This window comes from Haliaeetus leucocephalus, unplaced genomic scaffold (genome assembly GCF_000737465.1).
Source record: "Haliaeetus leucocephalus isolate CR32 unplaced genomic scaffold, Haliaeetus_leucocephalus-4.0 Scaffold556, whole genome shotgun sequence".
In the NCBI taxonomy this organism is placed as follows: Eukaryota; Metazoa; Chordata; class Aves; order Accipitriformes; family Accipitridae; genus Haliaeetus; species Haliaeetus leucocephalus.
Window position 1 is genome coordinate 2,144,836 of NW_010972992.1, and position 14,278 is coordinate 2,159,113.

Sequence of the window (14,278 nt, forward strand, 5' to 3'; positions counted from 1 at the left end):
GACCTGTGTGAGGAGAGAGAGAACAGGGAGCTGGAGCAGCTGACAGCTAATTAAAAAAAGGGGGATTTTAACCCAAAATGGGGCCTGGGTGGGAGCACAGGGTATTTTTATGTGCAGAAAGGGGAGCAGCACTTCAACAGGGGCAGCTGAAAGATCCTAATTCTTAGGGGAGCTTTGGAGTATTTGGGGACCCCACATCACCAGGTGTGTTTGTGTCCCCCTGCCTCACATCCCAAAAAGCAGCTTTTTCCCCAAAAGGTATTTTCCAACCCCAGAATTAACACACAGAGACATTAACCAGGAGTTTGGTATTTATTTTATAGGTTTGTTTTTTTCCTTGTAACCAGAGAACGACTGTGACCCGTTTTCATCGACAAGCTCCCGCACTCCCCCTCGGCGCAGGGAAGCCCGTGGGGTACACAACCGACGGGTCGAACGCCGAAGGATGAACCCCCGCTCCGGAGGGGCGGCACGGCTGAGGACGGACAGACAGACGGACGGACGCAGGACGGGAGACCAGAGCGGTGTACGGGGAGCTGGAGAGCAGACCTGGAAGGGGTCAGTGGGGTCGTTTTTGGCACTAAAAAAGGAAAACGGAGATAATCCGGTGGAACTCAGAGGAGTGCGAATGCTTCTGGCTCTCGCTGCGGGCGTTTCTCGGTGCCCCTGCTGAAGTGGATTAAGATTTCTGAAGCCTTTGATGGTCCGAAATCCACCGCCAGTAAGTGCGCGTACCATTTGGCCTGCTTGCAAATTCCCAGGACAGACTTCCAGCCACAGAGGAAATCGATTTACATCTCGACGCCGGAGCAAGCTTGGGAGCTGGTTCATCCTTTGTCCTTTCCTCACCAGAGATCAAATAGCATCATCAGTTCAGTCTTTTTCTTTAAAAGAAGCTAATATACAGAATATAAAGCACGATATTTACAACAGTACAGTAAACAGGTTCATTTCCACACTGATCAGTAGTCTGTTTTAATGTGTATAAAATAAATTCTTATATGACCTAAGAGGAACTGACAAGAAGTGACACAGCATGGGGAAAGAGTCATCAATACCCTCCACTTAAACACTTAAATAATAAATAATCATTTTTGGCAGAACTTAGCTACATACACTTTAGCCGCAGGTAAGGTGTTTTAAGGACTGACTTGTGTGTCTCTTTTGGTGAAACCACGTTACACAAGAAGTGCGTCTAGTGACCAAGCTTTTAATCATCCTCAACCCTCTCTAATAAGAAAAAAGAAATTTTAGGATTTCAGATGAAATCTGCACAGGGACCGTCAGTTCAGGCAGCCCACAAACCACAGGCATTGGTGGCACAGTGGTACTGGGGCGTTCTGCCATGGAAATGACACAGGTTTGAAGCCACCCCAGGGTTTTTAAGCATTAACATCATTATTTCCTCCAAAGACAGAGCCAGCCAGACCTATGAGCACCACCTTTGCTTACAAAAGTGCTTCACTGTTGGAGTGCCTCAAATTAGGAGGGAATCATGATTTCTAGAAGCATTGAATACCCACTTCTTAAACACAATTTGTTGCTTCTTCAAAAGAGAAGCTTTGAAAGGCTCCCGCAAATGCGGAAGGGTCTTAAGACACTGAACTACACACAAAAACAGACAAAAAGAAATAATCAAGTGTTTCTTCACTACTCTGCCAAAGACTCATGTTCAAGCCTTCCATGCTCCCCTCTCCAGAAACGGGTTGGCAAGGGACTGAATTAAGAATTTGGCAGGTAGTGTTTCTAGTTCACCTCTAAACCCAGCATTATTAACACCAGGATAGTATGTGTTGCCATGATTGGCAATTTCTTTTCGCATTTAAAACTCAAAACTGACAGAAGTTACATTCTACTAAAAGCTTAAAATCAAGCATTTGGGTGACTTAACACTGAAGGCAGAGATTTTTAAAGCCTGCGTGTTCCCCTGCAACCAAGTCCTGGAGCAGTGCAAAAGAATAAAAAACCCAAAGTCCTGAAGCAAAATGTGGAAAATCCTCATCAGGGTATTATTACACCATGGAAGCACTATCATTTCTTAATTTTGCTGTGATAAATCGTGCTTTAAACGTTCAGCTCTAAAATGAAGCACTCTCAAACGCAAAACACAATCAAGAGACTTCCCAGTATTGCAATTCTCTTCCTCACACGCTCCAACACAAACATTCTTCCATTTTTTTCTAGAGCCAAGGGAAACATAAGGAAATAGATGCTTTAGAGAGACTGCAGCGCTGTGGCAAGGCTATGAGCACCCACTGATCGCCGTGGCTTTTCCTCAGCCAGCCTCGGACTGATGACCCAACTTGTATTTTTGCTGGCAGGAATGCTTAAGCAAAAAAACCCACAACCTCATAATTAGAAGCAGCTTTAGATCTATATTCAGGCACGATTCTGATTATTTTGTTTCATCAAGTTAATTCCAATTTATACCTGTGTAGACAAACACAATTTATCTTCCAACCAGGTAGAACACAAACCCCACTCTGGGGCAGATTTTAAAACTACTGTGCTGCAATCACCCCCAGTATTAAGGGGAGCAAACGGAGGTTCTTACCGTCTCCAGCAGAATGCCTCGCAATCGGGGAAAGAAAAAAAACACCAGGGGAAACAGCAATAATTCTGCAGTTGGAGAAAAGCTGTTAACCTGTTTTTTTTTTCCCTCCCCCTCTTGCTCCGAGGAAGTGATGGGCAAGTGCTTCACAGCCATACCTGTGAGGTTGTTTCTGTGTTGTCGCTTGAAACTGTTTGAGAATTTGGAGTCTCATCAGAGCAGAAGATACTTTACAAGGGAATAATTGCATTTGCCAACAGAATTCTGTTTGCACTTTAAAAACCTCTAATAAAAATAGAATATATACTGTGTTTCTTATAAATAGATTACACATTTAGCTTAGATGAGTTTCATTACATTCCCCCCCCGACAATTTTTTTTTTTTTTAAAGAATTTTGTTTTTTCATTGTGTGAACTAATATTATAATTACTAAGTCTTTGAAAAAATGTTTGTACCACATTATTCTTTGGACATTTTTGAACAACATGCATCCACAAAAGCAACTGCCATTTGTTTACTGAAAACACTTTTTGTACAAACCCATTTTAGGAATTTGATATATTATTACACCGCTAACAAGCAAAAAAATTTGCTTCCTTGAAATCCCCTTTTAAAAAATGAGAAACAATGAGGAGGATTTTCTGATTGTAAGTCTAAAAAAGTGTCAATATGACACCGCATTAAGAATAGAAAACAAAAATAAAGTATTTACAGCTTTACAAAGGAAAAAGAAAGAGGTCATCAAAATCATTTCCAGCATTTTCACGATTTTTTTCTGGCGAGCTTTTGATCTGGTTTCTACAGAGTGGTTATACGCAAACAGAACAGGACCACTGTCAGCTAAATCAGCAGCATCGCTTGAAACTAAACCAAAGACCTCCTTAGGGAAACTATCAAGGACCAACCCTCATAACTCCCAAAAGGTTGATCCACCAAGTCCTATACAGCCTAAATGAAAATAAAACCCCAATCCCAAGTATGAAAACACCTTTTCTTCCTTAAGAATGGATTACATATGATTATAAGAAACAGACACCAACAACAGTGGTAATTTACCGTCATACACATCACCATCGTACACGTTATTTCTATACCCTCTACTATAGACCCACATCCCTTACACTCACCAACAAATGCAACCCTATTACAGATGCTTCTCATAATTATGGCTACAAGATAAACTGTAGGTTACAGCTAGCTTGTTTCAACAGCTGAATTTCTGCTTCTTCCCTTGGCTCTCAGTGTCAAACTGAGGATATTCTTTCCTACCCTCAGCATACCAGCTACTAGTTTCAAAAACACTCAGCCTTTTTCCTACTAGGACACTGAGTTTTAAAGAAAAAAAACCAAACCAAAAAACAAAACAAACACAAAAAACCAAACAGCAGCTAAGCTGGATGGCCATTAAAATTGCTCAGTTTCTCCAGTACCAAAAAGCATTTCATAATTGAGGAGAGCTGAACAACAGCCTCCGACAAGGCTGATTCACTGTGCAAGTAGATTGCTTAACAATGCCTCCACCGAAGTCACTAAAGCATTACAGACATTCAGCTTTGGCAGATGGTTTCTCAGCCCCGTGAGAAACTATGTATTAGCAGCTGAAGTTCATACAGGCTTGAAAACCTTAAGAGTACTTTATTGAAAACATGCAGTCCCAGCCCCCTCAAAAAAATATCGCATCTCTTGCCCCCACCCACCCACCCCAACTTGCAGCCCTAGCGAACACGACATTTACTACTTTGGCCACCTAAGAAATAATAGGAATGAGCACTTTGGAATAAGGTTTCTTTTCCAGAGAAAAGTTATCTACATTTATATGATGAAACAGGCTTTGAAAAAGCCCCTAACCCACACCACAGGAACCAAGAAGTTGTTAGCTACTCTATGAATAACTGCACTGAGTATTGCAATCAGTAAAGAAACCCCAAGCATATCCTTGGATCTATTTTCTTGGACAGAAGCCATCAATTGTCGATCATGGCCTCCACACTGTGGATCCAGATGGATCATCCCAGTACTGCTCCCCACACTGAAAAACACAGGGAGCCCATTTGATTCACGTGGCCTAAAAGCACCATTGTGTCCAAGCAGGAGATGGATCTGAACAGCGATGAAACTCCAGGCAGCAACACAGGAAACTCAAACGGAGAAGGCATTACTGTACCCACAGTTACAGCGTGAGCAGAAACCCTCCGAGGTCCTGCCCCTCTGTATAGCTGCGCAAGACAGAGAGGCATTTCTGCCCAGGAACACGCCATTTGCCGAGACACTTGGGCTCTTTTTGGAAGAGAGCACCGCTGATCTATACTGGCTGTATGCTTACAATGCAACCCTGCTGATTTCAGATCAATACATAAGGGAGGCTTGGAAACAATACTCAGGAAGCTAAAAAAATTGGCCAGCTTACCTTTACATAACACTGAGAGGGTGCTTAAATGGGGTATTTCCCTGTCCAGTCCTAGCACTGCTCCTACATAGCAGATTCTAAGCTTCCTGGCAGGAAAAAGAATACATTTGGTGTTTACTCCAAGTCTTGCAACTGCTAGTTAACTACACAGTTACCTTTAGGCAGTATTAACTACACTTTCAGTCTTGGTCTAAAAAACAAACAAAAAATTATTGGCTGAGGTTTATACCCTGTTTTTACCTGGCTGAGGTGCTACAATTCCCATTAATAACCATGAACAGCTTGATGATGCCAGAGTTTCCTCAAACACCACCAAGTGATCTGACTTTTGATGCTGCTTTCTCAGTGTAAAAATACAGAAAGATTGACAAAGCCTAGGTCTTCTCACTTTCTCACAGAGAAAGCACATGGCTGTTCTTCCCTAATTCTAGGGCAGCAGTAGTTTGGGATTCATTTTACTGGACCCTAAAAAAGGATTACAGTATTTTCCAATGTTCAGCTTTTCCGAAGAACAGTGGTCTGGAACTCTCCCAATGTCATGTCTCAAGCCTACATCTATACCACCGCATGTCAGTTTATCCTGATGCTTCAACTATCCCACTCTAAACATCATGAAAGCAGCATAAAATGGAGTTATCTCCCTGTCAGCAAAGTAAAATCTGCAAACACTACGTTTAAAAAAAAAAAAAAAACTGAAAAAAGAAAACACAAACCAACATGGGAACGGAAGGGCTGATTCCCCTCTTAATCCAATCACTGGAAACAAAGGCATTGTAATACAACATTCCTCCTCAAAAGCAGCTCTACAGATAACTAACATGTGCAAATGTGTTTTTAGCTTTCCTTTCCCCAAGAGATAACTGTAGCCCAGCAGGGACCAAACATTCCATAAATAAGGCGAGCTTTTTTTTTTTTTTTTTTTTTTGCATAGTAGTTTATCAGTGATAGTCCCACCCCACTGAACCCTCCTTTGTCCACCTGCTTTGCCACCGAGCTGAGACCTGCTTCTTCAGATTCTGGAGTCTAGCAGAAAGCTTGTACAAATCTCAAAGGCTCCTTCACCCAGAAAGATGGAATGAAGAAATTCCTTTTAATATTGTATAACTGCTTAATCCTAAAAGCTGTCTCTAAACCCGCTATTATTTTTAAAGGTTTACAGTTCAATTTGGAGGCATTCTGTTTTGTGCCAGTCATTGGTAATTGTACCATAATTGTCTTGGGTTTGCTTCTCGTTTGCCAGCATTCCTTTTGCCAATCAGTGCAGCAGTTCAATAAAACCATCAGCATACTGAAATACCCAGAGCCTTTGCAGCACCATTCTCTGCTGCTACCAGATTTTTTTAAATAATATTTTTTATAAAAACACCTGCTATTAATATTCCACTGGAGCTCAAAGTGGCTCAGCTTGGGGCAAAGGCACAATTAAAACACCATGTTTTCTTACAGGACTCTGCATTTATGATTTGTATAACAATAGAAATTTACAGCACCAATCCTTGGGTGGGGTGGGGATGCGTGTAGGAATGAGTCCTTAGAAACCCTGTGCAAGGGCTTACAAGTCTTTTTTTTTCCCCCCATCAGTGTATCGGTTTTTAATCTTTTCTTGTATCTTCCCTTTCACTGGAATGCACCAACTACGTATCAGCTGACCATGGGCTCCACATCCGTCTCTCTGTCCAACTCGTCCTGAATTTCATCTGTGTTTCCTGAGTCACTGCTGGCTACAGAGCTGGGAGATGGAGAATTTCTGTAGAAAAATTCAGAGAAAGGTTTAGACAAAAAACTTAAATATCATTGACAGAAGGAAAAAAAAAAAGGAACATTTAAAGAAAATTGTCACTTTCACTTCCCAAAACAAGTTACAATATCCTTTATTAACATTAAACTTTGAGTTTAAAGTAAATATCAGTAGCAGACTTAAGCATTCCGTATGCTGCCACCCCACCCCTGTCATCTCCTACACAGACATAAAGGCTGCCCTAGGTTTACAGATGGGGAAATGGAAACTAAGTCCAGTGAATATCCTACAGAGACTCTCGTCATCCATAACACATACAGTCTTGAAAACACAAAGAAAGTTTATCATCTTGTTCTTTTAAGCCAGGATGTGTACTGGGGGCAAGCAAGAGATAAGAAAAAACCCTCATAGTACAGGGTTCTTAACACATGAAAAGATTAAAAACCAAGTTCTTCATATAAGTCCACAGTCAAGATTTAATTTGGGCTTTGGTTTAAGAGTCCTAGATCTATGACATTAAGACTAAATGTCCGTCCAAGGTAGAGATACCTGATTTTACCAATAGGTGTTGACTCCTTAAAAGCCTTACTGTGTGTAAGAACCCATACACTGCTACAGGGTTCCTTTTTAAGACCCGTAGCTGACCCTGAACAAAACAAGATTATCTGAAGGACAAAGCTTTAGGACAAAATGATACTATTGCCTTTAAAACAACTTGGCAGGAAACAAGAGCAAAATAAATTCCTGAAGCACCCCAGGCAGAATGGTAATATCTTATTACCTGTCAGCTGAGCCTTTGATAAGCCTACGACAAGTTTCCATTTGTACATCCAGGCCCCTTTTCATACTACACATTTCCATATATTCATGAAGGTGGCGATTCATGTCACTCTTGGCTGTGGCCAATTCCAGCTGTAAGAAATAAGTGAAAATAATCAGCCTAAGGTGAGTTGCTAGCAGCTTCTCCCAGCTTCACTCAATTTTACATACTGGTGGGGATGGTAAAGCTGCCCAGAGCCAAGCCAAAACACCCACATGATGTATGTTTAACCTCAGTGTTGTACACTGCCAACGTATTCATCAGCTTACAAAGTGTATTTTAATCAGAGCTCAATGCTGTTTTTAAACAGCCCTGGAGTTTTTTTCTGCTGCTTGGCATCTTGTTTGTCAACATGCAGTAATTAATGAAAGCACATTCTAGGCAGGGCAAAGATTTTGAGAAGCTACAGCTGTTGTGTCTGGCAACCTCTGACACCATGTCTTGTAAAGCATTTCCCAGTGTGACAGTGGACATGCAAGACAAATAGGAGAAAAATAATAATAGTGCATTTTTATTCTCTTTGTTCTGAAGGTTCTCTCTCCACCAGCTACAGATTTATGCTTACTCAATAATAATGCTGTATAGAGAATGGTATTTAGAAAATATCCCAAGGGTATGTCAAAGGAAAACGCCTTTACATTCTTAGACATATAGACATTCCATCTTTCCTCTGTGGGTATACCGGACCAGAACACTCTGCACGTTTTCATCCAGTAGAAACAATTCATATTGCCATGAACCACTTCCTTACCTCTATTTGCCCTATTGTTTCTTGGTATTCCTTGTCTCTCGTTTTAAAGAAAGACTCTGTTTCATGGATCAAGTTTCCCAGGTTTTCTTCCTGCAGGGGAAAGGAGGACACATAGAACTAGCAAGAAACTAACAAGGAATTCAGTAGCAGACTGAAGATTTTCTTATTTAACCTCACTTAGAAATGCAGGCTGTTATGCTCTTTCACACAAAGTTTGGTGGTTTTTTTTAATACATTTTTACACAGGCAACAAATATTCTGCTGCTTAAAACTAGCATACCAGGAAACACATTTTTGTACCATGACCATGGCTTTGTACACACAAAGATAAAGTCTCTGATCAAGGAACCTACAGACCAAGGCTCTAGCAATTCAACACAGATACCTGATACATACCAAAGAAGCAAAACCATGGATTTTCCTGAACCTTTTGCAGTCTGATCACATTTAGATTGTAATCGCTCTCCAGCCATGAAACTAAATTTTTCCTTGCACTGACCACCCCACTACTTACAGCTTTGCACTGGAATTCTCATTCTCCAATTACATATTATTACTCTCAAGTCCATTCAGTCTCCATTACCTCATATGTATGCTCTGCATGCATTGTTTCCTACTGAAATTTTTCACTTAACTGCTAGATAAAGCAAGCTCACTCCAGCACACTACCGATGAAAATATCACACGTAAGAACACATGCTGTCCCACAGGAAACATCCTGCCAGACAACAGCCCCTGTATCATCGCTTTGGATTGACAGTACAGTCTGGGCTACAAAAGATATAGCACTATTTCATGCTGTCACAAAGAGACTAAAACAATGTCATTGTTCTCTTTCATGTTATTACCTACCTCCCTTTTCCAGAAAAAAATTATCATCAATTTAATGCAACTGCACTGATAAGCATTAATTATGTTTCCATCCTTTGGCCACATCTGTGGCAGCTTTATCAGGACCATACCTGGTATTCAACGTCAGACTAACCAGCCTATTAGTTACAAGAATCATTCCACTTATCCTTTTATATGCACAAGCGCTTTAAGGAGGAAGGTCATAAAAGAAGGTGGCTAGGGCACCGCGTAAGAACTTGAAAGGAATAAAGCCAGTAGAAGGAAGATTCAGGCATGTAAAGCACTATGTTAAAGACCAGGCACAGACGGAGCAGTCTTTATTCTGAATCTCCATCTACAAGACAAATCTACCCTTTCCTTGTATAATTTTCATTTAGAAGGATTTAAGCTTCTTAAAACCTTTAGAGTTTTCGCACGGAAGGTCTGAGTTCGGCAATATTCCTCTGATAGCTGTGCTTATACATGCACACATGGGTATATGCAAATAAATCTGTCACTAATTCCAGCACATGGTTACACATTATCACTCTGCCACTCTCCCTGCTCAAAAGACGACATGTAGCTAAGTACGCTGCCTTCTGCAGTCCTAGCACTTCTGAGTAATCTCTGCAGTTTCAGAGTACGCCAGATGATACACAAATGGGAAGATGTAAATTAACACACCCCTGGCAGTCAACACAAGACAATATTCAGGAGACTGCTGCCTCAGCATCTTTACACTACAGCAATGATGGAAGAAGGCAGGATTATTTCTTACCTACTGCTGTCGTGCTACTCAGTAACGAAATAATAGCCTCACATTTAAGACTACCTGCTCAAAGCCAGACCTTGCCATTTCAATCTCTCTTTAGGCCTGTTTAAAAAGGCTCAGGAGTCACTAAATGAGGCAGCATGCAGCCATTAGCTTACTTTCTGTGGGATCTTAAGGATTAAAAGCAAGCTGCTTATTATCCACCAATGCCAGGAGATTCCTATTGACTGGGAAGATGGAAGCACAAGATTCATGGGTCCAGAAGATCCCTGGGGCCTTATGCAGTCCTGCAATCACAGCTTCTTTGTTTGTGATGGGGTATACATACTTTAACATCTTCCACAGACCATACAGAGTTTTTCCTCCCCACTAGAATAACTGCAATACCATCCCCCCCACTATGTGTACTATTTTGACAATTAAAGTGTGAATGATAATCTACAGAGAAAGTGAGATGCTGTGTGGAAGATATAGGGCTTTAGATAAACGACTGCTTAGGGTGACAGACTGCATGATGCTCCTGTAACAGCTATCTTTTGACACTGGCTTGGTACTTTTAAATACTCAGTTTGAAGGAGCAGAAGAAATGAAGTTTGGCAAATAAACTGATCGCACAGACTGAAAAGCAACCATAGAGAGAAAGCACTAAGAGGATTTTAAAATCAAAGCAAGTTTGCATGGCAAACTAGATCACCAGTCAAATATCCAAAGGCTCAAATGGCTAAAAGAGCAGCCGAGGGATACGGTTTCTGCAGAGAATAGTTCAAGAAAATAACGGAAATAAACTCACCTCTCCTTGGAGGTCAATTGAAGGATTGCAGTTTGTGAAGTCTTCCCAAAGAAGCAACGTTTCCTCATTCTCCTCCCATGTTAAACTATCACAGTCATCATCAAAATCAAATGTCTCACGACTGTTAAGATAACAGAAAAAGCATTAGTGAAAACCACTCCAGCCCCACTCCCTCAGTCCTTTAATTAATCTTCTAGGAAAAAAAGGGCTATGAGCACCGAATGAAGGAGACAATACAGCAGCTGAAAATCCTCGCAGTTTTTACAAACAGGCTTCACCACTGTCCAAGTCCCTCGCTCCTGGGCTCTTTGCCACCCCAAAGCAGAATAAAAGATCCTTGTTAGCATTCCTGGTTCAAGTACACAGTCCTAGCTCTGTCCTCCAGATGGTGCTGCACATTAGTTTCCCCTGTTTGCAAAACCACAAAAATGTTTTAAACTATTCTTTTTATACATGGGAAAATGAGACCAAACACAGTTCGAGGAATTTTACAAGAAACAGCCACCAGAAGACTCCCTGCTGATTTTCATGTTGAAGTTCAACCAACATTTGCCCTGCAGCACTTAAAAACATTTTTGAAAGTAACAACTGTGGAAAAAAAATGAACCCCAAAACGATGTGCAGGTGAGCATAAATACTTATTGTTGACTTGAACAACAGAGATACTACTACAGCCACTTAAGACTGAGAACAAACAGTGGTAAGAGTGGCCTTTAACACTGTTATTTGGTCAAGCCCCTTTAGTATGGTCAGTTGTGCAACAAAGGAAAGTTTCAGAAGGCACTTAGAGTCCCTTTTGGTTTGAACAGCAGCAGAGCAAAACACTAGTAGCTGCTTCTTGTCCCTGTTAAGGAGGTCTGACAAAAATTTGAAATTGCTCCCAGCAGCAGTCTGCTAATTTCAGACTGATGCATTTTTATTACTTTAGTTCACTTCCTTTTAAGCAGATAACATCTCAGTCCGGAAGCCGAGCCTAACACTGTCTTTAGGAGGCTGAAGAGCTTGGCAAAAGACACAGGCTATTTGTCTATACTCAGCATGACTTTAAAAAATAATTTAAAAAAGCCCAACAAACTTGGACATACATGATTGTGCCTTTTGCAATTCAACTTCTTCAAATCGGTTTCTTTTTGCAAGAGCTATCCCTATCAGAGAACACAAAGGCTCGCAGTTCTGACTGCTGCTTACTTCAGACGTGCACACTGTACAAAGCCAACTGCATTTTGACTTTTTACTACTAGACACTTAAAGATTAAGTTCATTACAGATAAAATGCAAGTTGCTTTCAGTTTCTGTTAATGAGATAAGCTATTCAGCTATTTGTAAAATATTATCTTCTACCTCAGAAAGCCCCCAAACCCAGACATCCTTAGGGAAGTACCACCTTCAGTAAGCCATGAACACTGTTCTAGATCAACCCAGTCTGCGTGTAACAAGGTTCCTGCAGCACTATGTGCCAAATAAGATAGGTCCAGGAGATAAGAATTTCATTAGCAGCACCAATAAAAACTGGGTATCACAGGACAGGTTTAAGAACAAAACTAAAAACTAAATGCATTACCAACCTAGTAGCTAAATTTTAGCCTTTTGCTTTCCTAAAAAAAATCCACGCTACCTGCTGCCACACTGAACTCTAGCAGTGGAGAAGTAAAAAAAAAAAAATAATAAAAAAATCTGTATTTATTACACTGAATATTAATAAGGGCCTAAAAATGTCTAAAACAAGAGTCCTAACAAGAGGAGTTACCTACAACTTTTGCAAAACCCGTGCCCTCCTATACGTGAAATTCAGGCAGGAAGAAAGAGACATACACCCTGAAAACAGAACTTTTGGCAACAGCTGACAACAGAAGAGGAGCTAGTGCTCCTTAGAGCATTTCTTGCATACTCCTACACATTAAATACTGTCGTACACTGTGGGAAAGCAGTGGGAATTCCTCCCTCTGCAGTCACTGCAGAAGTTGGCAGAAAACACCCATATTCAAATGCTAGGAAAGTCAGACCTACGGCACTTGCTGGGGCTTTTCTCTGGCTAAAGAAAATGGCAGAGACCCTCAGAAGTCTCACCAGGGTGTGGCCATCTCCATCATTTCTAGAACAGGAGAAGAGAACAGCAGGGCACATCACCAACTGGCTTCCTGAACTGCTTTGTGTAGCACCAAGGTGTAAAGAGTCTCTCCTCAGCTTCCACAGCTTCCTAACACTGCAATTTGGGGTAAAGCTTTAGGCAAAATAAATTGCAGTTCTTCCAGTTCAGGAGATCAGAGCTTGCCGCAAGGCTTACACCACCAACATTCTTGGAATCTATAAACTGTCGTCCACTGCTGCAACTGATCTTCTGGACAGATACACCACTATCATTTGCCTATAGCTCAACGGAAAAATCATGCAAAATACTACAGAAGTTTCTATCCATTTTGAACTGAGCTTTCAGTGACATTGCCAAATTCTATCCAGCCCAAGCAGCAGCAAGGTTCTTTCCAGAACTGTAGAAATCTAATATCCAGCAAAACATACAGAACAGACTCAAGTTTTATACTTTTTTTTTGCATGTTTCTTCTTTTGCTAGTGTTAGAACAGCATATAAACATCTAGTTTTACTACTATATTTTTATATTCTCCATAGTCCCCCCCTTATTTAAGGGAGGAACAAAAATCAGTTTCTGTTAATTTTATTTGAACTTCCAGAAAACCTTCGAGTATATACCATCCTGGCAGCTCGGTTTCAACTCATAGTGAGCACTGAGTGGAAAAAAATACTACTTCTGAAAGCATATACAACTCAGTCCTCGAGTTCTGGGATTAAGTCTGCATTTCGGAATAAGTTTTCCCCATGTTGTCCACAATACTCACAGCTGATTAAACATACGCTTCATTTCATCTGTGATGTTCAGCGAACAGCTGACCTCATCATCAGAGAACCTGCCGTTGTCTCCATCCTGTTCAGAGAGGTCATCATCAGATGTAAGCTTGCGTTCTTTCTTCTTGGAAGCCACCTTAATTGGAGAGAAGAGGAGTAACTAGAAGGTTCAAGTGAGGTGCTGTGCCATGAGGGGCAGAAATAAAGAAGGAGAGCCATTAGGTTTGAGCGAATATAACTGTTCATCAGTTCCCAGGCAATTCAGGGATTGCTCATATTCAAGACGGGAATCGCATCTGTTAATGAGTGGTGAACACAGAGCACAAGGAAGCAGTTCAGAACGGCGAAGAGCAAAGCAAGCTGCAGGCTGCCAGCGCTCTACAGATGTTCATCTGTTCACTGACACCAGTCTGTGATCTACCAGAGAACATGCAGAGGTTAGAATGATACAGGGTAAAAGCATAAGCTGGCAGGAGTGCCCAGGCAGCAGGCTTGAGAGCAATGACAGAACTCTCCCTCTCCTGCCACCACCACAGGCTGTTGCTCCCAGCATTGAACCACCACAAAAGAGTAGACGGGAAGCCTTTCTAGATAGCCTTTATTACAGGGTCGTTCCCACCCCATCAGCAGAGGCAGACTGCTAATATTCAGGTTGACAGGAGGGTTAACTGAACCATGGAAATGCCTGGACCAGCTCAAAGAAACGAAGTTCATAGACGTGCAGAGAACTCAAGGGATACCCCTGCAAAGGGTGCAG

The 14,278-nt window shown here is 41.3% G+C and overlaps 1 protein-coding gene across 1 annotated transcript in view; it reads right to left on the minus strand.

Moving 5' to 3' along the window:
- Positions 1-6,502: 6,502 nt before the first annotated feature.
- Positions 6,503-14,278, minus strand: part of IFFO2 (intermediate filament family orphan 2) — a 37,191-nt gene continuing 29,415 nt past the window's right edge. Inside the window, exons 7-11 of the mRNA XM_010577508.1 lie at positions 13,515-13,657; positions 10,662-10,782; positions 8,269-8,358; positions 7,479-7,609; positions 6,503-6,706 (exon numbers count right to left, since the gene is read on the minus strand). Of these exons, the coding sequence (XP_010575810.1) occupies positions 6,601-6,706; positions 7,479-7,609; positions 8,269-8,358; positions 10,662-10,782; positions 13,515-13,657 (591 nt within the window). The 3' untranslated portion in view covers positions 6,503-6,600. The remainder of the gene's footprint in view (positions 6,707-7,478; positions 7,610-8,268; positions 8,359-10,661; positions 10,783-13,514; positions 13,658-14,278) is intronic.